The sequence below is a fragment of the Aspergillus fijiensis genome (genome assembly GCF_003184825.1).
Source record: "Aspergillus fijiensis CBS 313.89 unplaced genomic scaffold BO72scaffold_10, whole genome shotgun sequence".
NCBI lineage: Eukaryota > Fungi > Ascomycota > Eurotiomycetes > Eurotiales > Aspergillaceae > Aspergillus > Aspergillus fijiensis.
The window spans coordinates 497,606-523,080 of record NW_024468986.1 but is presented as its reverse complement, the minus strand read 5'-3'; the positions used below and the strand labels follow the sequence as shown (position 1 = coordinate 523,080).

At 56.0% G+C, this 25,475-nt stretch overlaps 10 protein-coding genes across 10 annotated transcripts; 4 read left to right on the top strand and 6 right to left on the bottom strand.

Annotated features, from left to right (window-relative positions):
- Positions 1-291: 291 nt before the first annotated feature.
- On the top strand, positions 292-1,944 carry BO72DRAFT_423563 (S-adenosyl-L-methionine-dependent methyltransferase). Its single transcript, XM_040942847.1, has 4 exons — positions 292-578; positions 658-908; positions 1,019-1,467; positions 1,557-1,944. Exons 1-4 carry the CDS (start codon positions 390-392, stop codon positions 1,874-1,876), a joined length of 1,209 nt encoding a protein of 402 aa, XP_040804225.1. The 5' UTR covers positions 292-389; the 3' UTR covers positions 1,877-1,944.
- Positions 1,945-2,057: 113 nt separating this feature from the next.
- On the bottom strand, positions 2,058-3,195 carry BO72DRAFT_423560 (cyclin-dependent protein kinase PhoA; the record flags this gene model as incomplete). Its single annotated transcript, XM_040942846.1, has 3 exons — positions 3,048-3,195; positions 2,950-2,973; positions 2,058-2,873 (listed from the first exon to the last, which is right to left on the bottom strand). The coding sequence occupies exons 1-3, from the start codon at positions 3,093-3,095 to the stop codon at positions 2,058-2,060; spliced, it is 888 nt and encodes a 295-aa protein (XP_040804224.1). The 5' UTR covers positions 3,096-3,195.
- A 1,177-nt stretch (positions 3,196-4,372) lies between these two features.
- On the bottom strand, positions 4,373-12,416 carry BO72DRAFT_484062 (uncharacterized protein; the record flags this gene model as incomplete). The annotated part of the gene is made up of 3 exons (XM_040947837.1): positions 11,710-12,416; positions 5,522-11,629; positions 4,373-5,476 (listed from the first exon to the last, which is right to left on the bottom strand). Exons 1-3 carry the CDS (start codon positions 12,307-12,309, stop codon positions 4,373-4,375), a joined length of 7,812 nt encoding a protein of 2,603 aa, XP_040804223.1. The 5' UTR covers positions 12,310-12,416.
- Positions 12,417-12,731: 315 nt separating this feature from the next.
- BO72DRAFT_503134 (cytochrome P450) lies at positions 12,732-14,498 on the top strand (the record flags this gene model as incomplete). Its single annotated transcript, XM_040949096.1, has 3 exons — positions 12,732-12,833; positions 12,911-14,190; positions 14,276-14,498. 3 exons carry the CDS (start codon positions 12,732-12,734, stop codon positions 14,445-14,447), a joined length of 1,554 nt encoding a protein of 517 aa, XP_040804222.1. The 3' UTR covers positions 14,448-14,498.
- Positions 14,499-14,822: 324 nt separating this feature from the next.
- On the bottom strand, positions 14,823-16,725 carry BO72DRAFT_445584 (NAD(P)/FAD-dependent oxidoreductase). The gene has a single exon (XM_040944089.1). The coding sequence runs from the start codon at positions 16,336-16,338 to the stop codon at positions 15,001-15,003; it is 1,338 nt and encodes a 445-aa protein (XP_040804221.1). The 5' UTR covers positions 16,339-16,725; the 3' UTR covers positions 14,823-15,000.
- A 373-nt stretch (positions 16,726-17,098) lies between these two features.
- BO72DRAFT_525453 (uncharacterized protein) lies at positions 17,099-17,571 on the bottom strand (the record flags this gene model as incomplete). Its single annotated transcript, XM_040949953.1, has 2 exons — positions 17,196-17,571; positions 17,099-17,136 (listed from the first exon to the last, which is right to left on the bottom strand). The coding sequence occupies exons 1-2, from the start codon at positions 17,431-17,433 to the stop codon at positions 17,099-17,101; spliced, it is 276 nt and encodes a 91-aa protein (XP_040804220.1). The 5' UTR covers positions 17,434-17,571.
- A 704-nt stretch (positions 17,572-18,275) lies between these two features.
- BO72DRAFT_493549 (uncharacterized protein) lies at positions 18,276-19,337 on the top strand (the record flags this gene model as incomplete). The annotated part of the gene is made up of 1 exon (XM_040948385.1): positions 18,276-19,337. The coding sequence occupies one exon, from the start codon at positions 18,276-18,278 to the stop codon at positions 19,335-19,337; it is 1,062 nt and encodes a 353-aa protein (XP_040804219.1).
- A 90-nt stretch (positions 19,338-19,427) lies between these two features.
- On the bottom strand, positions 19,428-20,399 carry BO72DRAFT_445583 (M24 family metallopeptidase). Its single transcript, XM_040944088.1, has one exon. The coding sequence runs from the start codon at positions 20,214-20,216 to the stop codon at positions 19,509-19,511; it is 708 nt and encodes a 235-aa protein (XP_040804218.1). The 5' UTR covers positions 20,217-20,399; the 3' UTR covers positions 19,428-19,508.
- Positions 20,400-21,643: 1,244 nt separating this feature from the next.
- tfb5 (TFIIH complex subunit TFB5) lies at positions 21,644-21,976 on the bottom strand (the record flags this gene model as incomplete). The annotated part of the gene is made up of 3 exons (XM_040948384.1): positions 21,644-21,691; positions 21,742-21,893; positions 21,958-21,976. The coding sequence occupies 3 exons, from the start codon at positions 21,974-21,976 to the stop codon at positions 21,644-21,646; spliced, it is 219 nt and encodes a 72-aa protein (XP_040804217.1).
- Positions 21,977-22,336: 360 nt separating this feature from the next.
- BO72DRAFT_525450 (uncharacterized protein) lies at positions 22,337-24,872 on the top strand (the record flags this gene model as incomplete). Its single annotated transcript, XM_040949952.1, has 2 exons — positions 22,337-22,433; positions 22,531-24,872. 2 exons carry the CDS (start codon positions 22,337-22,339, stop codon positions 24,870-24,872), a joined length of 2,439 nt encoding a protein of 812 aa, XP_040804216.1.
- Positions 24,873-25,475: the final 603 nt, after the last annotated feature.

Below are 25,475 nucleotides of genomic sequence, written 5' to 3'. Positions count from 1 at the left end.
GAGAGAAAAAGAAAAGATTCAAGAAAAGAGACAATACCCCCGAGGGCATAGGTAGGTTGTGAAACACAGTCAAAAACCCACCGGTCGGAGAGCGCTGAGGTGGGGTAATCTCAACAGAGGCACGCCATACTGCTGATGCAGCTAATCCTCGAAGGGGGAATTAGCTCGGGACAAAATCCTCCAAAACCCCCCGACATATAGGTGTTGGCATGAAGAAAGCCATGATGCAATAGCCCCCATAAAATGACCAGGGTCGAGGAAGCAGAGGGGGGGGATGCGTGAAGGCGAAAGAAGTGAAGCACTCACAACAGCCTGGATCTTGTTAAGAGGCTTTATATAAGACTGGGTTAGGCTTTACTCCTTTCATTTCGATCCACGCTCTCATCACCATGGACCCTGAAGTCAAATCCCTGCTATCGAGGGTGACAGAGACTGGAAGATTGTTGGAGGAGCTGGCCAGTTTTGACCCGGATAGTGCGCGATGCCGCCAGGCGCGCCGGGAGCTCCTGGCTACGAGCCAGAAATTGACTTCTGCCCTCCAGAATGAGGGCCAGATAGTAGAGCAATACCTCTATGGGGTAAGACTGGAGTATTCCATTCTCTCTGGCACCCTGATGTAATCAGTCTCTGACGGCCCGTGGCTCTACACACTCATAGGTTATCGATCCCCTGCTGTTGAAGGTTGGAGTCGATTCCGGCATTCTCCAGAAGGTGGTTGCCAGCGAGCAGCCGGTCTCCCTCCATGACTTGGCAGTGGCTACAGGTGCCAACGAGACCCTGCTAGCACGCATCATGAGAGGTCTTACGTCGATCCACGCTGTCGACGAGGCGGGGTTGGAGGTCTACAGCCCCAACAAAGTGACTCGGGCTATGACTACTGTGAAGGCTATCTCGGGACTCGATCTATTGTGAGTTCATGCCATCCGCCAATTGCCTGGACCACTCCATCCCTCCACCCTCCCAAAAAGCATCTCAATTCCTCTGCTCACCTGTGTCGACGGGGGATCCAACAATAAAGCCACAACGTGATTCACGCTGGCTGGATGACCATCCCCAGGTTTTTGAAGGAGACCAAGTATCAGAATCCGACCGATCCCGCTGCGATGCCCTTTAACAAGCAATTCAACGGGGTCAAATATTTCGACTGGCTCGCGACCCAGCCCGATCTGCTCCATTCGTTTCACCTTTTCATGACCACCCAGCGCGTGGGCCATGTCCAGTGGCTGGACTTCTATCCGCTCGAGCAGGAATTGGTCCCTGAAATCGACAAGCAGGATCCGAACGCAGTTCTCCTGGTGGATGTCGGAGGCAGCGTGGGTCATGAGCTCAAAGCCGTCAAACAGCGGTACCCCAATATCCCTGGCCGCATGGTACTGCAGGACCGTCCGGCAACCATCGAGCGCGTGGAGCTGGTCGATGGCATGGAGGCCATGGCGCACGATTTCTTCACCGAGCAGCCAATCAAAGGTAAGAGATTTTCTCGCCCTGCTGTCGTCGTGGTGGGAAAACTGCGCCCGGTGGAACTGACTGGCCCACTGACTTGACCTGCGCTGCAGGAGCCCGTGCATATTACTTCCGCAGCGTCTTGCATGACTGGGATGACGATCGATGCCGCATCATTCTGGGACACATTCGAGATGCCATGAAGCCCGGTTATTCGAAGATCCTGATCAACGAATTCAGCATCCCTCTGGAAGGGCCCTGCTCCTTTGCCACGCACTCCGACTTCTTCGTGATGGCAGTCAACGCCGCCGTGGAACGAACAGAGCGGCAGTGGGCGGAGCTTATTGATTCCGCCGGGCTGAAGATCGACAAGATCTGGACTCTGGAGCCAGATTCTGAGAGTATCCTCGAAGTCAGCATCAAGGGGGAATAGTTCACTTCTAGAGACACATGGACAGGGAAAAGAGGCCCACGGAGTCTGAGAGCTCTGTTTCATTCCTAGTCTTTGGCAATTTCAACGCGTTTACAAGATCCGGGCCCGATTTCGTGATACATACGTAGTAAAACCTGCCGACGGTGTAGAAGCAATATAAGAGCCATGGCGGAGCCCGAGATCAACGGAACCAGGGGTGCAGGAGGGCTTGCGCAGCGCTGATGCGCTGCTCAGGGCACAATCGAAGCATTTTCTGCAGAAGGTCCAGAGCCGGCTCGTCGATCTGCCCGAACACCAGTCGGATGTCCGTCCTCGTTCCTTGCGGGTAGAGGTTGGGCCTATACTCGGGCAGCCGGGAGACGCCCGGCCATGACTCTTCCGTCGGGGTGCCCAGGAGACGGAAGATCAACTGGAGTTGGTTGTCATTGGAGGTCCCGGGAAAGAGTGGCCGGCCGAGATACAACTCAGCCATGATGCAGCCGACCGACCACAAATCGATGTTCGTACTATATGCCCTGCTTCCCAAGAGCACGTCGGGCGCCCGATACCACAACGTGACGACTTCGTTGGAGAAGGTGTTGACCGGCACTCCAATCGCGCGAGCCAGGCCAAAGTCCGCCAGCTTGAGCTGACCGGAGCTACTGATCAACAGGTTCTGTGGCTTCAGGTCCCGGTGAATGATGCGATTCTGGTGGCAGAATGCGGTTCCGCATAGCACTTGGTGGATGAACGACTTGATAGTGGACTGATCGAGCCTGCCTTGCAGACCTCGAGTATCCATGTACTTTTTCAGATCTTGGTCCATGAACTCAAATACGAGAATCAGTTGGTCATCGCTCTGGATGACATCGTACAGGTTGAGAATGTTTTCGTGATTGAGTTCCTTCATCAAGGAAATCTCGCGGATGGCTGTTGACGGTGCCCCTTCCTCCGGATCTAGATGAATCTGTTTCAGAGCTACGATTTCCCCTGTCTGCCGATTGCGTCCTTTGTAAACCTGTTCAGTCCACGCACAGGTTGGTGAAGTGGTCCTATATTGTCAAGCATTGTGGGGAGATTGAGGATCAACGCACAGTTGCGTAAGTTCCTTCACCAAGCTGCACCCGCCGTGATCAAGATCAAAGAATTTCAGTCTCCGCGCAAAATGATCAAGGAGATATTCTGGACGAACCTTGTCTAGCTGCGTAAAGGAGTATTTTTGCACTTGGATCGACTCCATGGTTGGCGGGGTATCCTTTCTGCTTAAATCTGGCTACTTCCACTCGGTGGGAGATTGCATGGCCCCAAGGGGAATTCGAGTAGAATCAGGAAGCCTTGCCTTGATAGCTCATACGTTCAATGGATAGCAACGGGTGATACACTATATATGTAGAGAAGTACTTTATGCGGGTGGAATCGGGCAGCAAGGCCCTAAGACTAAGAAAAGGGGAAGTGGGGTTGGGCCCGAAGATACATAATTCCACAGGACCTGTTCAAGTGGGTTCAAAACAACCACAACTACATTGGATAATTGCGGACTAAATGTGTACCAGACAAAGTTCGCGCTATATCTCTAGAAATTGCCCCTCAACCTTGAACCCGGTCAACACTAACTACCCAGGAGTATCTGTCCAAGAATGGACGACAGGACGCAGCAGCAAACAATTGAGGTGGGGTAGGGAGGTTCTAGGGGGGTAAGCCACCAGGACTACTGTTCCCTGCCCAGTGCTTATCATACCCCATCCCGACCAGTCAGGTTAGGGCTGAAATCTAGAGGCGTGTGCATTCAGGGCGGGGCGAGCGGGTCAAAAGTAGATGCCTAGTAGTACACAGTACAGTAGTTACTGTCCAGCACGTACCTTGGTCATTAATAGGTGAATGTAACTGTACATCTGACCTGGATGATGGAATGAGGTTGTATAGGTTTGTACCAGTTGTTAGTATGCTGAATATCCAAAACTAGAGTACAGTACACAGTACTGTGGTGTAACGTACCATACCGTCAATCTTTCCATGATGCTTGGAACTCTCCAGTACCCAAGGTGTGAACCGAAGTAAGCATATGCGCCCAGAAGATTGTTTGTGTACTCTGCATTCCGTACATGAAAGTCCGCAAAGCTGCGGGCTCATTCTCCACCTAATCACGAGTAGCGTAATCAGAGCCGATCCCCTGCTCAAGGGGGAAGCTGAAAGCACACAAAGGAGAATAGAAAACAAGAAAACCAATTCCCTCTGTACCTTTCAATTGGACAACAGACTAGGCGGCTTTTGGGGGTGGGGGGAAAACAAGCAAATCGATCTCGCATCTCCAAACCCCCTTGTCGCCACCCAAGCCTCATTGTTTCAGTCACAGTCCTGAATCACTGCCGCGCGGAGTAATTTGACCAGTCTTTGACCTTTTATTCCAGCGTGGTTAGCATCCCTGCAGTGACATCAACTTTCTCCGCGATTCATATGGTTCACTCCACCTCGCGCCTGCAGTTAAAAGCTAATGAGACCGTGCTGCTGCTGGCCCAACTATCCCACAACATTGAACAGGAAGTTATACCCCGGGGCCACCTGTTCATCCCATTCCACCATTCCAGGCTTCAGGTGCAGGTCGTAGATGTGATGGGCATGCTCCAACTGTAGCATTCCCGAGGCAATTTCCTGTCGCTGGAGCTCTTGGTGGAAGCGCTCGGCCGATTCGAACCGGGCAACTTCATCTTGACGCCCATGAATGATGAATGTAGGGACCCGGTAGTTGCCGGCCATCAGTTGTGCAGTCGGACAAATCCACGCTTGCCGCTCGTTACTTGGCCATCCCTCGGCGATCAAGTCGCCCACCCGTCTGTGCTGCCGCCGCTCTGCCCCGGATCTCCCCCCATTCAGCATGAGTGAAAGTCCATATCCCTTGTCCTGCCGGCACATCGAAAGCAGGAGTTCCGACCGAGGGTCTCCGGGCTTTAGCCATCCCAAGGAGCCCGTCTGGCGGCCACTCGCGAAGTCATTGACTTCGTGCTGGGTTAACGGATTCCTTGCCAGCGGGATTTCCAGAACCTGCTGGTCGGTGAATGCATGCACCGGCGGTAGCTGTGCGCTGGCAAAGACGTCCGCCGTCGAAAGGAAGTCGCATGGGGAATAGAAGGACAGGATGGCGGAGGGCAGCCGTTCCCCGGCCGCAGCCACTGTCCATGCAGTCGACATGGCGAGCTGGCCCCCCGTCGACCAACCAACTAGAACAATACGCTCGGCATCCAGCTGAATGCCTCGCTGACGGAGCATGGTCCACTTTGGCAGCGTGTGGCGCGCCCAGAGATACGCGTCTCGCACATCCGCCATCGCGCCGTCGATGATGTTGATCTCGGGACAGAGTCGATAATCGATACTGACCGGCACAAACCCATTGGCAAGAAGATACGCGGTCTGTGCAGGACGCACCGATTGACGGGAGAGCGTCATGTGCCCCCCGCCGTGCACCATGAGGGCAATGGCCATTGGATTCTCCAAGTTGACATCGGCCATGGAAGGAGCGGGTAAGAAGACGTCCGCCTCGAGCTCCACCCCGTGCACGATCTTGTAGGTAACAGACTCCTTGATCATCGCCATCTGAGTTGTGGCTGGGGCGCGGAGGATGGGACTCTGTTCATCGTCAGGGCCTGCCATGTCACATGCCTTGCAACCCACCAGCAGCTGCTGGGTGTTCAAATCCTCGCTGCGGCCCTCAGAGACCAAGACAGAGCCAAATCCCGCCCGATGCAGGGATTTCACCCACTCGCTGGCTGCCTGGAGCGGATAGGCGAGCCCTTCATCCGCGGCTAACCACCAGCCATCGAGCAGGCCAAAGACCAGGTCATACCAGTCGATGATGCGGGTCACCTCCGACAGGACAATAAGCCCCTCGGGGGCTAACATCTCTCGGATGCGACTGGTTGCGAGTACCCTGTTCCGGGTGGCATGCACGCAGTTCGTGCCGATTACCATGTCAAAACTCCCCCTCATATGGGGAAGTGAGGCTTGTTCAAGGTCGAGCCTCTCAAAATGCATCCATTCCACGTGCGCAAATCGCCTGCGGGCTTTGGCGACCATGCTGGCCGAAATGTCGGTGAAGGTGTAGTGGACCGCAACGCCACATTTGGCCAGTGCTTCGACAAGACGAACCGTGGTGCCCCCAGTGCCGGCTCCGACTTCCAGTATGCGGAAGACAGCAGCCTTCGGTTGAGAACCGCCTATGCACCCCGTAACAAAGTCGACCATTTGATCAGTCGCGGTCGAGAGCATGGGAGAACAGCCATAGTATTCCTCCATGATCTGACTGGCCGCCGGTGACCCAAAAAGTAGCTTGACAGGGTCGACACTCCCTTGGAGGGCGGTAGCCAGGTGGGGGGCAGTCAAGGCCAGCAGGCGGGCCTCGATGGCATACGTGGGGTATTGGGCTACAAATTCCGCATGTAGATGGTCCGGCGGCGGAATACGATCTTCTTTGGGCCCGCGAGATCGGACGCCCTGGCCTCCCTGGGCGACTGCTCCGTGTTTCATTACTATGGCCCATAGTCGCTGAAGCAGCCTCCGGTACTGTGGCGGAACTTCGATGTGTGGAATCGCTTCTCCTGGCCTCATGCTCTGCAGGTCCACCCCAAGGGTTGCAAAAGCCTGCACGACGTACGCCAGAGTCTGTTGATCTTGGCGAACGGCAACATCGTCCCAGTAGGACGTATAGCCCCGCCGAGCGGCATGATTTGCTAGCTTCGCATTGCTGTATCGCATGCCGCGCATAGGATCAAGCCGTACTCGGGGCCACGAGGGGCCCTGTTCCAGCGAGGGGCGAATTGGGGTTGGTGTGGGTGGAAGCAAGGCAGTAACCGCAGGGCAGGTGTTGGAAGGAGGCTCTGGTTGTGATGCCTCTTGACCGACTCTTGGGAGAAGGGCAAGCAAATCGGCAATGGTGGAGCTGAGGACAATTCCCTCGCTTGAAATAGGGAGGGCCGCTGCATCGGATACAGCTGCGACCACCTCCACCAGCGCAAGCGAGTCCACTCCAAGCTTTTCCAGTGTCATATCATGCTGGACCTGATCGACCTCGATCCCAGTCAGTTCTGAGATGACCTGCATGACCTGGGCAATCGCCTTCACCCCTCTCGTCATGTCTCTCGAGGGTCTTGCGGCTGCCGTGCATGGCTTCTCGGCTGTGGCCCTTGGTGGGTGCCTGCGCGGCGGTGATCGCCTAGCGCTATGCGCGCGCCCGATTTGCGTTTCCAGTTCTTGGACGGTGGTAGTCAAAAGGTCCTGACTGTCCAGGGTGATATCACAGAAGGCGGCTAGCTCCCCAAGCATCTCGACGGCTGCGAGCGAATCGAGACCCAGATCCGTGAGTACGGCCGTGTTGAGGATCTTGGACGCGGTGGCGCCGGTGTAGGACTCTAGCATTGCTCGAACGTCCGGTGGAGATTGCTCATCCTCGTCCTCATCTTCGTTCTCCTCTGGGCCCGTCTCACTGCTCAGATCTGGCGTCATCGGCATCTCTGCTTCGCTGCTGTCTGTCATGGGCCTTCCGCCCACCGCCACAGGCGCCACCGCGCGTGCTTGATCAGCGGCGGCAGTAGTGCGATTGACAGTATCGAGGAGTCGCTCCAGTCGACTGATTGCCATCTTCGTGAAGTGACAGCCAGTGATGGCAGCGATCAGCGTTCCCCGGGATGAAAAGGCAAAGACATCACCCACGGCCTGTCCGGAGCCACAGTCGTTGTATGATACATAGACTTGGGCCGGATCGCGTTGATCGCCATCCCCAAGGGGCAAATCACACTCTTTGGACAGAGTACAATTGTCGATACCCGTGCAAACCATCACCTCGTCGACGCCAACCAGCTCGCTAGTGTTGATCAGAAGCCCAACCACCTGGATGAAGTTGTCCAGGCTGACCGCATCGCATCGTGCTATAGCTGTGCTCTCGTCCAGTCCAGGCTGGCCCCCCGGGATGATCACCGTTGCTAGACCTTCGCTGCCTCGGATGCGAATCTGGGATATACCTCGGAGAAACTCCGCATACGTGACCACGCGGGAGAATAGCCCGTACGCGCGTTTGGCCTGCATTCGTTCCACGTCACCCGAGTCCTGCAGTGCCTGGACGTGTCGGCCTAGCAGCCGGCCTACTGGCTGCAGGTTGGAGGAACGCTCCCGAGTAACGCAGCCTTTGGCATGCAAAGTGTGGTTATTCGAGAGCGGCTGGCTGCGGCTCCGCACCAAGAACATGTACCGACGGCCAGCCGCATCCGGGCTCTCTTCGAGGGTGAGCTCGATCATTTCCGCACCGGTTGCAAGCGGGGCCTGGATACTGAGGTCCTCGAACGCCCATTCAGTGCCCTTCATGGGCCGGCCCCCCTCTTGCTCCCCAATCAGGTCGAGTGCCATCGCAACACACTCGAGGTAGACGGATGCCGGACACAACGGTCGTTGCCTCACTGCATGTCCCGACACAATCCTCCGGAAACGCTCGCTCATCCCGTCGATTCTGAAGTGTCGCACTTGGTCTTCAGTGCGATCCCCGGTCAAGGGTAATAAGGATACGAGTTTTGATCGAGGTATCGCATCTTCCTTTGCGTGCCTTGCGTCTTCCCTCGCTGCTGCTGTGGTGTGCTGGTCGAGCTGCTGCTGGATCTCGGCTGCTCGATCGACATTATGCAACCATCCCCGGGTCGCCTCAAACTGATATGGGGGTAGCCAAACCTGGTCATGTGGCTGCAAGAAGGGCCAGTGAGTGACCGGCACGGACAGAGACCAGAGGCTGGCTACCGTGTGCGAGAGCGCATCCAACCCTTGCACCCCGTCTTTGGTCGCCATGGCGCAGAAGGCATGCGTTTGGCTCGCGGCCGCTCTTTTCGTCATTTGGATGATGGGGGTGTCCATTCCGGCTTCCAGCCAGATACAGGCGCCTAGCCGGGCTTCAATCCGCCGCACGGCATGTGCGAAGAAGACCGGTTCGCGTGCGTGTGCCCCCGGATTGTATGGCAGCGGCGTATCTCGAGCCTCACGAGAACACGGGTACACCGGGATCTGCGGGGCGCTCCAATGCAGGGACTCACCGAGTCTATTCAGGTCATCGACAACTGGTTCCACGAGCATGGAATGGAATCCGTGGCTCGTATCGACCGCCACGGACCTGACGGGGGAGGCGAGCAGCCGAGCTTGGAGGTTCGCCATTGCTCGAGTCTCCCCCGAGACCACGTAACTGTTCTCCGCGTTGTAGCAGGCAATTTCCAGAGGCTGGCCCTCAATCAGGGCCTTGACCTCCTCTAGGCTGGCGAAGACTGCACTCATCTTCCCCCTGTCGCCCCCCCATCTGACCTTCATCGAGGTAGCGCGCCCTGCTACGAGTCGCAGCATGTCTCGGAGAGATAACATGCCGCTGACAGCCAAGCATGTGAGCTCGCCCAGACTATGCCCAAGCAACCCCGTGACCTCGACTCCTGCATCAATCCAGGTGAGGGCGCTTGCATACTGAACCGAAACGAACCCCGTCTGGAGAACAACGATGTCGGACAGCTCAGTCGTGTCGAAGACTGCAGGTAAAATAGATGGATATCCCAGCTCTTGGAGGGTGTCGTTGCAGAGGTCAAGGTAGGCGCGGAAGGCCACGCAGTGCTGGTACAGATCCTGCCTCAGCCCAATGGTTTTCCTACTCTGGCCACCGAATACGAGAACAATAGGAGCCGGCGACGAGGTGCGCTCGATGATGGGCGTCGGGGCGCCATCTGCCAGTTGGCGGGCGAGATCCTCCACACCCTCCGACTCAACGATGCTGGCGTATTTGTGCAGTGGCCGCTTCTCGGACAAGGTGTATGCCACGGCTGCCATGGCGGGTGGGGGGCTCGTTCTCCGCAGAAACGCGGCAAGTGCCTGCTGGTAGCGTCGCAGACTCGACTCTGTCGACGCACTGCAGATGACTGGGTATCGCCAACGCCTCTGGATCTGTTCCTGCTGCTGCTGCTGCGGCGAGGGTTGGCGTGGAGACTCGCAGCATACGATGGCCGCATTTGAACCAGCCGCCCCGTAGGAGTTTACGAGGGCTGCGAGAAGGGGAGCCGTCCAGGGCTGTAGTGTGCTGCAAAGGCGCATCCGGTCAGGTGCCAGGGCCGGGATCGTAGGGTTCCAGGACGTGTGACTGGCTTGTGGGACGAGCGAGCGACGCTCCAGCATGCAGATAACCTTCAGTAACCCTGCCACTCCGGCGGCGGTCTCACAATGACCGATGTTGCCTTTCACCGAGCCAATCGTCAGGTCAGTGCTTCGTGTCGAGCCTCCCAGCACTGATCGGATGCTTTGAACCTCCAGGGGATGCCCCGCCTGGGTTCCTGTCCCGTGGGCTTCCACATAGGTAATCTGGGCTGGGTCCAGGCGAGCTTGGTCCAGGACGGCACGGTAAAGCTCAACCTGGGCCTTGGGCTCTGGCACCGTAATCCCGCACGACAACCCCCCCTGGTTGGTCGCTGCCCCGGGGATGACAGCCATGACACGATCCTTATCCATAAGCGCTTGTTTGAGTGGTTTCAGCACGACTAGCCCGGCCCCTTCAGCGCGGCAATACCCATCTGCCCGTTCGTCAAAGGGTTTGCATTGCCCGGTAGGGCTCAGGAACCCCGCCCGCGCCAGGTCAAGGAAGTTGTTTATCCCAGTGATGAGGTTAATACCTCCAGTTAGCGCGATGGAACATTCGCCCCTCTGGATCGCCTTCACTGCACGATTAATGGCGACCAAGGATGAAGAGCACGCCGTGTCGATTACCTCGGCGGGACCCCTCCATCCGAAGTAATAGCTCAGCCGCCCACAAAGAAAGGCCCGGATCGTGCCGGTCGACGTGTATGCCGTCGGCGCATGAGCGTTCGTATTGTCCAGATATTCCACGAAACTGGCCCCAATGAAGCATCCCACTGAATCGCCGCGGTCGCGCCGGTGGGACTTTAGGTAGCCACTGGACTCCATTGCTTCATAGGCCAGCTCCAGCAACACCCGTTGCTGAGGGTCGATGTTGGCCATCTCCCTCTTGCTAATCCCGAAGAAAGCATGGTCGAACTGATCGATCCCGTCCAGGAAGTTTCCGTAGAACTGCCGCTGAGCAGCAAAAGGGCCGCTCTGGCGCGCGCGGAAGGCACCATGAAGATCAAACCGGGTCCTTGGGAGCATCTCGTGGCGATCCTGCCCCTCGGACAGAACCCCCCATAATTCCTCCATGGTATTCGCTCCAGGAAGCCGACAGGACGCGCCAACAATGGCTATAGCGTCGTCCGGGTAGGACGGCAACTTCTCCGGACCAAGCCTTCTCTTCGGCGCCCCCCAGTCCTGCTTCTCAATCCTCAGCCCTAGCTTGTTAAATGGCATCAGGGGGACTACGTCGCCCACGCCGAAGGAAACGATTTGGTGCGTGGGTGTTCCGGTCTCCTGGAGCCCCCTTGCGACATTGCACAGCAGCTGATACCACTCGCATCTGGAGGCAAGCACTGTCTGAACAATTTCCTCGCTCAATGATCCTCTACCAGTAATGAAGTCTCCCGTCCGATTCGATCGAACTGGGCTCTTCAGATGCTCTGGTCCCGGGAGTTGCAGCATTTCCGACTCACGGCAGACCGCGACCAGGTCCCGCGCCAGGTCCATATTTTCCGGATTGTGCGTCTTGCCTCGTAGGTCCATGGCTTGCACGAGCAGTCCCAGGTCCGATGCGCGCTCCTGGAGTGCCGCCAGTTCGTCAACCGGACCTACTAGGCTAACTGACCGAGGGTCTGTGATGGCGGAAATGTAGGTCTATGGCGGGTCGGAGATAGGCAGAGGAGCCTTCGTATCAGTCAACCTTTCTCTCTCTCTATCATTCTGGATTCACTTACATGACGACAGTGTCGCACCAGGTCTTCAGCTTGGCCTTCCGACTTCAGGCGAACCACGATCGTCGTCGCCCCAGGCACTGTGGAGTCATCACCCAGCTCTGCGTACAGTCCGATGGCATACGCGAGACGGATGGCGGTGCAGATCAACGGGCCAACCTCTGTTTCGCTGGCCGCACACGAGAGTGCAAGGGCCGCGGGGAGGCCTCCACAGTAGCCCTGCAGGCCGCTTGCAGTTCGGACCTGGGCGATGACGTCTGCATGCGTGATCTGCTGGCTCTCCAAGTACTGGAAGTATTGGGCGACCTGGAGGATGACAAGTCGGGGCAAGGCGACGATACCGGACTGCGTGGACGCAGCAGCATCTCCGTCCCCGGCCACCAACCACTGGATGAGGTGATCCGTATATTGCAACGCCCGGGGGAGGCGGTTGATTGCCGCGTTCTTCATCGCGAGCAATGTCTGCACCTCCTTCAATGTGACGATCTCTGTTACCAGACATTGGAGAATGGGGTGGGTAAGAATAAATTGCCGTATGGACTGCAAGTATGACGCCGAGGGAGCACGGCTCTGTGGGCAAAAGACACCCACGGAGATGGTCATGGTGTTGTAGGAGGGGGGTAAACGTTAGAGGTTGGGGAGGTTGGGGCCGTCGATGCGGTCAGACGAATCAATAGCTAGCTACCTATCTATCGGTCACTGGAGAACGGCAGAGGCGGCAGAGCCTCTTTAAGGTTAACTCGGATTGCGCCTATTGTATCATTGTTGGCCACGCCTCGGAGAATTTCTTTTACTCTATTTCGCACCATGGATGCGTAGTCTCCCTCTCTCCGGCCGGTTTTTCTGTCAAAATGGCCCGATTGGTATCTGGTGGACACCCCGTTCGGCTAGCCCTAATTGACCCCCCGCCCATCTCCTTTCTCTCTTTCTCACCGTCTTCCCCTTCTCCTTGCTTTTCGTTGCAGTCTATGAGAACTTCCATTTGCCCAATTCTTCCACTTCGTTTTTTCCGATCGAAAAACAATATGTATCGAGCTGCCATGATGCAATCATTTGAAGTTCAATATCCATCCCATTTGAGCTGGAGATGGCTAGTGCCACTCCTCGTTCTCCCTGTCTACATTTTGGTACGTTGGTGAATGGGCACCAATGACGATCAAGGAGGCAATCTGTAAATCTAAAGTTCTGATCAATCGTCGGCCAGGTGCGGTCAATATATCTGCTCAAATTCCATCCCTTGTCCAAATATCCCGGCCCGACCATGTGGGCCATTACTCGAGCACCGTGGGCATACCATGTCATGAGGGGAGATCTCTGGCTCGCGCTGGACCGGTTCCATGACCGATATGGCCCCGTGGTGCGTATAGCGCCCGATGAGCTTACCTACATCTCCCCGGGTGTCTGGCCAGAAATCTACAACGCCCGACCACAGTTGAACAAAGACCCGCACAGCCTGACACCTCCCTTGAACGGGGCCGACTCCCTCTTCACGGCTATGGGCGAAGACCATCGACGCATTCGCGCAGCCTTCGTGAATGCTTTCTCTGACAAGGCTCTTCGGGGGCAGGCGGTAATCATCGAAGATCACGCGAGCCAATTCATAGCCCGGCTCGCTACCGAGGCTCGAGCTGGAAGTCCGGTTGACATTCAGCGGCTGGTCGGATACGCCACCTTCGATATCATCTCAGAGTTAACATGGGGAGAAGCGCCGCGGGCGTTGCAAAGCAGCGAGGGGGGTCCGGATTGGATCCAGCGGTTCTTTCTTCATGCCCAGTTCAGCACCGTCCGCAACTGTCTGACTCGCCTCTCCCCGCTGGACAAGATTCTGTGGTATTTCTTTCTTCGGATCACCTCGCAGCAGCGCATCCAGAACACCCGCCTCAGTACGGAACGCATTGAGCGTCGTCTGTCGACGCCCTCGACACGGTCTGACTTCATGACTCCTCTGGTTAACAAAATCACAGAACACGGGGATGGAAAAGGTATCACCAAAAGCGAGGTTCTCACCAACGGACTCGCGGTCGTTATCGCCAACTCCCAACTATCCACCATTGCAATCACCACCGCCATTTACCTTTTACTGCGACACCCCATCCAGTACGGGCGACTTCTGGCCGAGATTCGCGCGGCGCCGTTTGACTCGGCAGCCGCTATTGACGTGTCTGCCACCGCATCCCTGCCGTACCTGCGGGCTGTGCTTGACGAAGCCCTGCGCCTCCATCATCCCACCCCGGGCAGCATGCCGCGTGTCGTGGGCCACGGAGGGCTGGTGGTGAACGGCGAGTTCGTCCCCGCGGGCACAGTGGTCGGAGTGAGCTTGTGGAACATCCAGACACGCCCGGAGAACTTTCACCTACCGCGAGAATTCCATCCGGAGCGATTCTTGCCTCCGACAGACCCTCGTTATGACCCGGCGTTCAATCGCGACTGCCTCAACGCCTATCAGCCGTTCTCCCTCGGGCCCAGAAAGTGCATTGGATACAAGTGGGTGGCCCCCCTGTTATTTATGGTTTTCCCGTCACTCTGTTGCATGTGGGATATACTGAACTGGAATTGTCCTTAAAACCAGAGTCTTTCTTGCGGAGGCCCGCGTTTTGCTCACTCGTTTGCTTTGGACCTTTGAGCTACAGCTGGAGGATGCGCATCCGACGACCTGGCTGAAGCAGCGTGCGTGGTTAGTCTTCGAGCCCAAGCCGCTGAAGGTTCATATCCGCAACCGACAGCCGCTGGCGGCATCGTAGGACCTCCATCGATCTCTCTGGGTGGGACTTCTGATGAACTTTCCGGACGGCCATATTCTCGATGCTAAGTTGGCTCAGGATTGCTTTCCTCAGGTTTCGGGCACGAATCGGGTTATGGCTGGAAGCGCAGTGATATGACAACTCTACCTCCTATGACTTCCGGAACATGAGTTACCCAATCGATGATATCGGCGCGTGTGGCCTAATATCGCCGGGTCGCGTGACGCGGGGATATGAAAACACCGCATAGCCGTAGCTAGTTCTTTCAAATATATCAATTAACCAAATTTATACGACGTCAGATCTCAAGCCCTTGACGGACATCGTCTAACAGATGGCGGTTGACGGTACTAGAGTGACAAAGATATATCCCACGGGATTTGTTCTTTTCCTTTTTGCCCTGTCTATAACAATGGCTAAACCCTATTGTCACAGCCAATATGTGTTTTTAGAAGGAAAAGAAAGAAGGGGGAAGAAAAGAAACGAAAAGGAAGGAAGAGGAGCTAAGAGACCAGAAAAAGCAAAGTACGCTAATGAGACAAACACCAAATATCTACAACTGACTCCTCAGCAAAGACACATCCTGCGTCAGCGCCAACTTGCTGATATCAGCACTGGGGGTCTTGCCGGTCAAGAGCTCGGAAACGACCTGACCCGTTCCCAAGGCCAGAGTGATCCCCCACGGGCCATGTCCGCTGGCCACATACACCCTGCCTCCAGCGCTGCTCATAGCCCCCGTGACTGGAGAGATAATCGGAGAGCCTGTCGTCGAAACCGGCCTGAAACACAAGCCCTCACTCACAATCTCCAAATCACTCTTCGTCGATGCATCACTGCCTGTCAACAGCCGGGCCACCTCCCGCAACCGCTCCACCTGCTTCTGATCCCGCAACTTCGGAATCTCGCCCGCCACCTCCGGCAACGGCATCTGATCACTATTCAGCCCCGCGATGTAAATCTCAGGGACTCCCTCGTGATTCACCCGGCCGAGCATCTCCGGAGCAAATTCCCACTGCGGGCCGGGGGCGCAGAAAATCGAATGGTCCTTCTGCGCCACGGAGCGGGTATACCGCGGCGAGCGCACGATGACACTATACCCGGCGAGGCCATTGATCCCGACCGCCATCTTGCGCTTGAACAGCGTCTGGAACACGCGGGGGGTCCAGCACCCGGCGGCAATGACGACATCCTTGCATGGCAACGAGATCTCGACGGGGGTGCTGTGCACCGACATGCGCTGCTCAGCCGTCACCGCTTCGATCCGGCCCTCGCGGTCCACCTTGAACCCCGTCGCGCGGGTATCCAGCAGGATCTCCACCCGGCGCTCCCGACACTGCGCCAGCAACCACTCCACCAGCGCCTTGGGGTCGACCTGCGCGCACCCCGCGTCACTCGAGATCTCCTCCACCACGCACTCCGCCGGGCGATTCATCCACGTCGGCGTGCCCTTGCCATCCAACCGCCCGTCCTTCTCCCCTTTGCCCTTGCTGGTGACGCTAGAGGACGGGGAAAACTGCTTGGCCACCTCCGCGCGACTCGTGCCCGACAGCAACCAGTCCTCCCCGCGCACCTTCCCGCCGGTCTTCCGGCCGTGTGCGTCGAGCTCGTCCATCGTCACGCCGAACGCCTGGCTAGCGCTGTAGCCCCATTTCTTGCGGCCGTCGTGCGCATCCGCCAGGGACTGGTGCAGGCGGAAGGAGAGGTCGGCGAGCGAGGTGACATCGTCCGAGAACCAGTCCTTGGCGATGAAGCCGCCCGAGAAGCCCGAGGCGGACTGGAAGAGGGCCGAGGCCGAGTCGACGATCTGGATTTTGCGGGTCGGATCGGCGAGCGAGGCGTAGTAGGCCGTCGAGAGGCCGATGATGCCGCCTCCGAGGATGATGAGGGACATTTTCTTTATTTCTTTTCGGTGCTTGGAGCTGAACTTGATGGTGATGGCCGGGTGGCGGTTTTGTGCTAGGTTTGTTTAAGCGCGAATGCAATTGAGGAGTGGCAGGGTAATTGTATGCTGTGCTGTTGAAGATACCGGGGGCTGCACTGGGAAAGAATCCAGCCTCAAGCGCGCGGTTATATACTCGCCCTCTTTTTCGTGGGCGGTGGCAGGGGTTTTCCGGCGCCTCGGAAGATTTGGCCCATTTCGGGGGGACGGTGCGAGGATTGCTCCACCCCAGTGTGGAGTTTACCGCGGGGAAAGTAGGGTTGCCCTAGTCTGCTTTGGGGAATCCGTTCCCTGTCTACGCCCTGGGGTTGACAAGGATGGGGTCTAGATTGGTGAGGGTGCGACCATTGTGTAAGTTGATTAAGGAGCGGGTGGAGTATGATCTACTAGAAGATTGATGTTGTGGTGGCATGGATCTTTGTGTGTTGCGTTTGTCGGATGACCGCGGGCATTCCATAGGGCGGGTGCGGGATGCATCAGGAGATTTACCAAGTGGTTTTCCGAGCAGAATGAACAATATCCAGCAAGCGCAACACAACTCAGAATTCGAATAGCATTCACATCTCACTGACTAATCTGACTACACACATCGCACATATACTACATCATCAATCATCAATTTTCCAAACCAGCATCTCCACCTGCGCGGGATCTGTAGAGCCCTATGCTAGACGCACCAGAACGCGACGCTCCGTACCCGGCCACCAGCGGTTTACTCATGAGGGTGAATATCCTCGCTCTGCTCGGTGCCTATTCCGACCACCCACATTAGCCAAAGTGTCAATACGACAGCAAACAGACAGGCATACCCATCGCCCCCTTCGGATCGTACGGCCGGAACGACTGCGCCCGATCGGGCACCTTATTACTGGTGAAGCCGGTGCGCTCGCTGCCCTGCGGCATGTCGGCGGCGGCGGTCTGGTGGGCCGCGCGCTTGGCGGTCAGCTCCTCCCATCGGCCGTCTGAGCCGAGATCGTCGATCGATTCGACAATGTCCGCGCCGGTGAGGTGGTAGGATCCGGAGAGTTTGCGGGGGTTGGATTCCATTTTTCTGAGATTGTGGGCTCGTGGTTGATAGATGATTGTTCAGGTTGTATACCAAGGCTGCATCGGATGGGTTGAATCCAGTCGTGCAGAATCTGGGGTTGGGATGGGATTTAAGTAAGGCGGGGAAATCGAAACAATGAAGATGCAGCGGATTGCATGACGTCGTGGTGCGATCAATGCGGTTGACTTAAGAGGCGAACCGTGGGTGGTTGCAGTGAATGCGGAGGCGGGATTGGTGCGCCACGGGGCCAGGTGACACCTTGCAGAAGGACGGGGGGCACATTACCTCAGGGTACGAGCTGTGCCCGAGGTTTGAGCTATTTTCATTGGTGTTGAGCGTGTGAGTGCGATGTCAATTGAGATTGGTAGTGGGGAGGATGTTTAGCAGTCGGTTGGAAATTAAGGGTCAGCCCTGAGAGTGATGCCAAGCATTGCACTTGGACAGGGTCGGGTCTATGCTGAGGGCCAGTGTGTAAGGAAGGTGGTTGTTTGTTTGGATGTTCTTTCTCTCTGGCTAGTGAGGTACTTGATTCTTGGGGAAACGACTATTGCAGTGATGCTGACGGCGCAAAGTTTTTCTTCTGACCTCTGCTATCAATGGATCAATGGATGGAAACCTACTCTGAGAACTGTTACAGCAACATGCTACTGAATATGACAAAGAGCACATTCAAAAATGAAGGAAAGTTCCGACATCTACAAAGGGCTAGCGAAGATCATCGCTTGGGACCTTATGAACAGATCTATAAAAGCAAGACAGGCTGCTTTCTCGCAGAGAAAGCGCCCTCCCATCCTGAAGTTGAAACTTACCATAAACGCATCATAAGCATCCAGACTACAACATGGCAATCCCACTTAAGGCCCTGTCCCCCGACGACAACGTGGTGAAGTGGTTTGAAGAGGAGAGCATTCCGTATGCCTACTTTCACACCCCCGTCGCCGAACTGTATTGGCTGGTGAGCACTAACCGCCATACGAACATGCCCGTCAAGTTTCTCATTTCCGAAGACCTCATCGACCAAGCCTGCGAAGTACTCACTCGCCATGGGCTGGTCGCATGTCCCTACGGAGATGACTGCCAGCTGACCCGCTCACTGGCCCAGATCCCCAGCTCGGCGGATCATTACCATGCGGCTCTGCCAGCCGATGCGGGCGCTCAAGGCCAGCAACCGAACCCCGATGCGATGGAGGTGGACCAGACACAACTGACCCAGCCACAGGACCCAGATGCAATGGATCTTGATGAGGATATCCCCTCCTTCCCCCCGCCAGGCAGTGCGGGCGCTCCTAACGATGCCTACGGCCTGACGATCCTCCTCTACCCGCAGGAGGACCTCTTCTGGTTCTTCTCCACCCCGCCTTGCCGGACCGAGCTCGAAAACAGCCATTGCTACATTGAATCGCGTGAGCCCATCATCTGCCGGCTCTGGAACTGCCCCGTGGTCACCTACACGCAGCGGACGTGGGCGGAGACGGTGCTGATCAACCTGAGCCGCGACCTGGCGACGCGCGCCGGCGTGCCGCAGGCCTACTGGCACGCCGAGCTGAAGCACATCGCCATGTTCTGGTACAACGACCACCTGTCCGCGTACCAGAATGGGGGCTCCCAGGTCGACCTGCACCCTCGCAACATGATCAAGCCATACAGCACCATCCTGAGCCTGTTCCGCGAGGCCCTGTGGTTCTACGACCAGGACGGATTCTCGGACGCGGTCAAGGCGGAGTTTCGGGAGATGTTCGACGAGCTCGATCTGATGGGACTGTTCCCGCCTGGCCCTGGGTTGCGTGTCGATCCCTGCACCGACCACACCTTTACAGGGCACGGCCCGATTCCTGCGTATTTGGCGCCGTCGGTGGCGGGCATTCGTCGGGACTTCCAGTCGCGACGGGATGGTTCGGGTTGAGCCACCGTCGCCTTCTTCCTGGTGGGTCACCTTTTTTACGGACAATACAATGCAAGTGTGGAATACAAGGAGGCTCATCTCATAGGGGTCGTTCATATATCCGTTCATTCATCCATTTTATCTATAAACACACCAACCACCCAAGCACAACACAAGTCCCACCCACCAAGTTCAGCCGACGGTCAACAACCGCTCACAAAACCCCCCAAACCCGCGCTCCTTATCATGCACATGAATCTCCAAGATCCAATGCCTCTCCCACCCCCCCTTTCCCTTCCCCCGCATCCTCTCCCCATTGCCCGGGGTAATATACAGACTGATGCGATCATTCGGGATGCGCTCATGCGGAAAGCTGCCGACGATATGGCCCGCGATCTCCGCCCCAAACACCCACCCCCACCCCTCCCGTTCCCCGGCCTCCTTGACCTTCTGCTCTGCGATCGCATACAACTCCGCCCCGGTGATCTCCGGCCGCCGATCGAACTCCTCCTTCACGGCGACCCAGATCCCCTCTAGTGCATCGCGGAGCGCCAGCTTGGCGGGATCAGTGCCGAGAACGTAGGTGCGGCCGAAATCCGCCTCCCACTCTTCGAACACCGGGCCTAGGTCGATGACGAGGATGTCGTCGGCGAGGAGGGTCCGGTCCGGCGGGTTGTCGGCGAAGGGGCGCAGGGTGTTGGGCCCGCTGCGCACGAGGCGCTTGTGCCAGTGGGTGCGCACGTTGTGATGCTCCACGCCGAGGCGGTGGATGCTGTCGCTCAGGGCCTTTTCGGTGATGCCGGGCACGATGAGGGGTTCGATGGCGGCGAAGAGCGTGAGGGCTTGGTCTTGGGCTTCTTGGAGGGAGGTCGCGCGGTGGGTTTCCTCCGGGGTGGTCATTTTCTTCGTTCGTGTGATTTTGTGGTGATGATTGCCTAAGAGGAGGATTGCTGTTGGGGGTTTTGGCTTGGGTGATGATGGGAGAAATTGTTTGAGGGTGGGGTGTGGGTGTGGGGGGTTTTTGTATACGCCGCGCGGTGATGTACGTGTGGTGGGGTAAAGTGGGCGCACGATGGCGTGCCGTTATCGGATCGCCGGGCTTATCGGGGTTGGTGCTTGGGGTGATTACCACTGCTTTAGCGGCTGGCTTATTGGGCAGTCGGGCCGGCTGCGGTGCGTGGTGTGGGGTTCGTGATATCGAGTTAGACTATAGACTGCGATGTACACAGTAACTTACCTATATTATACGATATGTTATTCCTCCACTCCTTCTGTAACGAGATCGCCGTCTCAAAACGTCCATGAGGTTTGTTTCTATGATGGAAATGAATGCGGCATGAGGGTGGTTGTACACTATGTAGATCCTGAAAGCCTCGTAGATACAGCGAATGAGGCTAAGCTTTCGGCTGAGAGTCGGACAGGCAGTCACACTAACTAGCGTGGCTCCGCGTTTCTGTCAAGTGATCGACAAACTCCCGACAGCTGTCAGCATCGACAGATTGGCATACCATAAAAAAACTTTATTGTTCCCTGATGGGAGATGCCAGTTTGGGTCGACGACTGTGTTAGTATATCAGAAAAAGTTGCAAAGTACGGATGAATGCAGTTGTGATTATTTCCACTGCCAGCTTGCGATTGATGGGTTCCTGATACTGAACTATAGACCGCTAACGCTGAATGTGAATAGACGGCTTGTCTTCGTGTGAGGCTCATGATATTGGCTGATCGTCCCGGGAATCAAGTTGATTGGAACCACCAGCAAACGCGTGTCCATCAGGTACTCGACGACGAGGTTTCAGCTAGCAGTATGACTGGAGGCCTATCCGATTTGTTGTCCACTCATTTTAATGATTTTCGAGTAATCACAAATTGAGGGAAAGCCCCGGGGCAAGGATCAATGCTTCGATGGCGATGGCGGAGATACCCCCGTCACAGATAGCTGTCGCAGATTGGGGCCGACGTAAGCGAGACTAAACCTTTCCAAGCATCGCAATTTAAGTGACAGTCAACAGTGCCAGCTGTTGTGGATTCGTGTGCAGCCTGGCTCCGGGACTTGGTGTCTCTCACGGGTGCCAGGTCCCTGTCGGTGGAGGGAGCCGACCGTATACAATTCCCAGATTGATCACTGCTATCCCATTCTTTGCTTCCCATGGGGACATTGCGGTGATCCTGGTTCCGACAAGCACCACAGCACAAGCATCTGGCGTGGGGTGCTAATTGGAACCCTTAAGCCCAACCGACCCTCCCCTCCTAGTATGCCCGTCCTCACACCATCACAGACCAGCCGCAAGCACCATTCCAATATCCGAGTACAAACAGGTGGACGATCACTCCGACTCCGATTCCTCCGGCTGCATGACCTTATCGTCGAGTTCCTAGGACCATTAGTACGACAGGTCGACACAAAACTGACGGCATCTCCTACCTTTCCCAGTCGGATTTTGAGATTCTGCAGCTGACTCTCTTTGATCACGAGGTGGCGGTCGTCATCGAGGTCTTCAACGATGTAGTCGTGGCGCTCTTCGTCGTATTTCAGGATGATGGCTTTCACGGACGGGTCGCATTCGATGAGGACTCCTGTGAGGACGGGGTGATTAGTTGGGACGTGAGAGCTGGATACAGAAGAGGCGATTATCATTACCTCGGACGGCGCGTGGCATGATGGCGGTGTTTGTGTTGAAATTGGATGAAGTTAAAGAAGACTGGTGTTGCACCAAGGGAGAGAGTGGTTGGAGGATGAAACGGAGCGGCGCGAGCGAAGATCTCCGCGGGTGTCCTGGTGCCTGGGGCCTTGTGTCCTGAGGCAGCCGTGCCTTGGACTATTCACTGCTTGGCGCCGCGTGTCACCGCTTACCGCCTGCTGATTGATCCTGGCAGAATAGCATACACCGCTTTCACGGATCTATGTTTACGTTAACAGGAAGTACAATTCCACCCTCACATACTCATCACTTATCACTTTCCATCATACATGATGAAATTTCTGTCTGCAGCAAGAAAGACAAGAAAAAACTTCAGACATGGTCTCCAATATCATGAAAAGCAGTTATCTGCAATACAAAGCGGACACCGACACAGTAATGGCTCGTCGCTACTGCCAAGAGCTGTGGCTTCCCTGTGGATAAACTTGGAGCCACAGCCAATCCAACCTCTACAACCAACAACCCACCCTCGGCTGCAACTCCCGGTCCTTCTAAGCGTCTCAAAGGAAAAGCTAGGAAGTTGGCTCGCGAGGCTGCCACCAAGGCTGCATCCACTGGCTCTCAATCGACAACATCTGAAGCTGCTAAACACATTCTCGCCTTGAAGGATTTCGTCGACCTCGCAGAATATATCGCTGCATCAACAAAGCCGGTGATTCACGTGCCAGCAAGTTTTGTGACGGTCCTTGACCGAGCCACCTCAGTGCGACGCGAGCATGGCAACAAGGCCCGGGCCAAGCTCTCAACAAACCTCAAATCGCGAGAATCCTCCTACCGACACGAGTATTTTATCGGGATTCTGGAACACGTCCGGCAGGCTCTACAGCCTCGAATGTCAGATGAGAATGTAGAAGACCCCTCGATTGACAATGTCACAGACTACAAGGCCAACAACCTGGCGAATCGATTCGAAGGCCTAGAAGTTCATGAGCCGTCCGAGGCGTTCTTGCAAGCCTCGGATGTTGCTATCCCCGCCCCAGCAACCGAAAAGCCAGAGGCCAACTATGAAGCCGAGCGCCTCCACGACTACGAAGAAGTGTTCTTTGCCTTTAGCCTGCTGCTTCAGGATCTGCAAAAGATCCGAGCCGTCATCGCACGAACCTGGAAGGGCTACAAACTGCGTACGTTCGATCTGGTGGCGGTGTCCCTCATGACAAATTGTGCCATCGACTTCGCCCGACATTTGGAGGAGGAAATCCAGGGCCTTCTGAATGAACATGGAGGGTCGATCGCACTGTTGATCAGTCTCTATGAGGGGATCACTGATATGGTCGGCGAGGATCCGATGCACCGGGAGCGGCCCGGAGACCCTTTTAACTTCCGAACCTACAACATTGCCGAGTCACTGTTTATACCCACCTTTGTCTACCTGAATTCTTTCCATCCTCTCGTCGACAAACACAGCTTTCTTCCATGCAGAGAGAGGTCCTTTCCCACCTGCGACAGGGCGAGCGACAGGGCGCGGAAAAGTGCATGGGACAGATTTGAGGAGGACATGAAGGTCATAAACGAGGTACTCTCCGAATTCGTGTATCTACATCTCCTCCTCCCGCAGCCGGAGCCACACGAGGACGAAATCACGCGGGGGATACGAAAGATGTTCGACACGCACCAGGTTCCGCTCTGGCTGGTGTTCGCGTGTCAAATCTTTCTTGACATTCACCATTGCCTTGAGGGGGATGTGGAAAGTGGGTTTGCGGATCTCACCAACACAGCCAAATCTATTCAGAGCTCGCTCGAGCTAAACCAGGAATTCTTTGCGCACCTCCGCATTGGATCGTGGCCCGAGCAATATGACGCACGGATCAAGTGTTTTCTCGAGTTCATCTCCACGTGGGTGGATTCCGACTTCACGCAGACCGCAAAGGAGAAGTATTATGTCTGGAGGCCCTCTGAGTGCTTCAAACTTATGAAGTGGCACCTGTTGTTCTGTGGGATTTTGACATACTACATCAAGGCTCGCTTCCAGGACTTCGCCATGGCTTTTCAGGGCACATGGGGGGCGATTATGTACGCGGCCCATCTCTACAACGCTCTGCGGCAGGAAGGGTTACTGACGAGGCACTGGGCTGACATGAAACTTGCCCTGAATTGGCACAATGAGATTTTCGTCGGTACCCCGCCTTGTCAGCCTAGCGAGTATTTGAAGCAATACAGTCTCTCCATCGGCCTTTCCGCGGCAGCATTCGCTCGCAACCGGCGTCATAGCGTTAGGCTACCTGGATCAAAGGCCGGGCCAAGGCGCATGCAGCCTGTCGCCCCCGTCTCGCGGATGTTCTTCAGTCGACACTGTGAAGGATTGACGCCGAGCGGATTCACTGAATCCGATCTCGAGACAATTCTCGCGAAGTCGGCTGCATGGAACAATGATCAACAAGTAGATCGATCAGTTTCAAAGCATCGTGCCACTCGCACCGATAGAGGCAAGCCGCCTACCAAGAAGTGCTCCACTTGTCAACTCACCGTCGTCGAATTACTTGAGACCTTGCGAGACACGATTCACAACGAAGCGCCGGAATTCACGTTCGATTATCTGGCCTTACACAGGAACTGCTGGCGGCTACTTCGTATGGTCCGAGACATGTGTGATCCCCATCTGCGCAGGGTACATGGGGCCGACTACCTCGAGGACGAGACCGAGCTGCCGTTTCTCGTGGGTCATTTTTTCATGGCTGCTGCGGGGACACATCAGCTGAACAAGATCCTGGCCGAGAAGGACGAGGTACTCAGCGCTGAGATGATGACGTGCGCCGCAAGTGTGGTTGAGAGCATGATCGAGTCAGAGGCTGGATCTCTGGCTGTGAAGCTTCTGGGCCAACAAGGCTACCAGATCGAGTTTGAGGAGAAAGAATAGATACTCAAGCATGCTCTGGGGCTCAGCTTCCTTGCCAACCTAGGAGGTGACAGTCTCACGGACCTTTGGTATCTCTAGCAATGTTGGTGGCTTGGACGCGACCGGAAGTCCGATGGGTGTCGTCTAAGCGAGCCGACGGGCGAGGTTGCTTTATCGGGCCTGCACTAATGTCTGACAGCATAAGATGACGCGTAACATGCTTGCGATGTTTGCTTTTTGTCAGCTACATCGAACTGCCCATTGGTGATCTCATGATCGATTCAAGGCCGAGAACCCCAATAGACCCAGATAGAGGATGGATCATATGAGGAATGAATTTGATCTTTAGGTGTCTCTAATTTCATGTGGAGGCGAACTAGTTTTATCTCCGAGGCCCGCTCGGTTTTAGACCTCGCCTAAGAGCTGCCAAGTAGATTTCTCTCTGGAGAGATCTCTTGTTTGCTTTAAGCTCCGAGAAGGACGCCACTAATGTGACCAACGCACACTCATGCCGCATCGGGGATGTGACCCACCAGTAGGACCCATCACAGTAACATAGGTTGTTGGACGGAAGAAGATATACCCCCTCCACAGTCAGACTCTCATACCCCTGGATTGGAATCT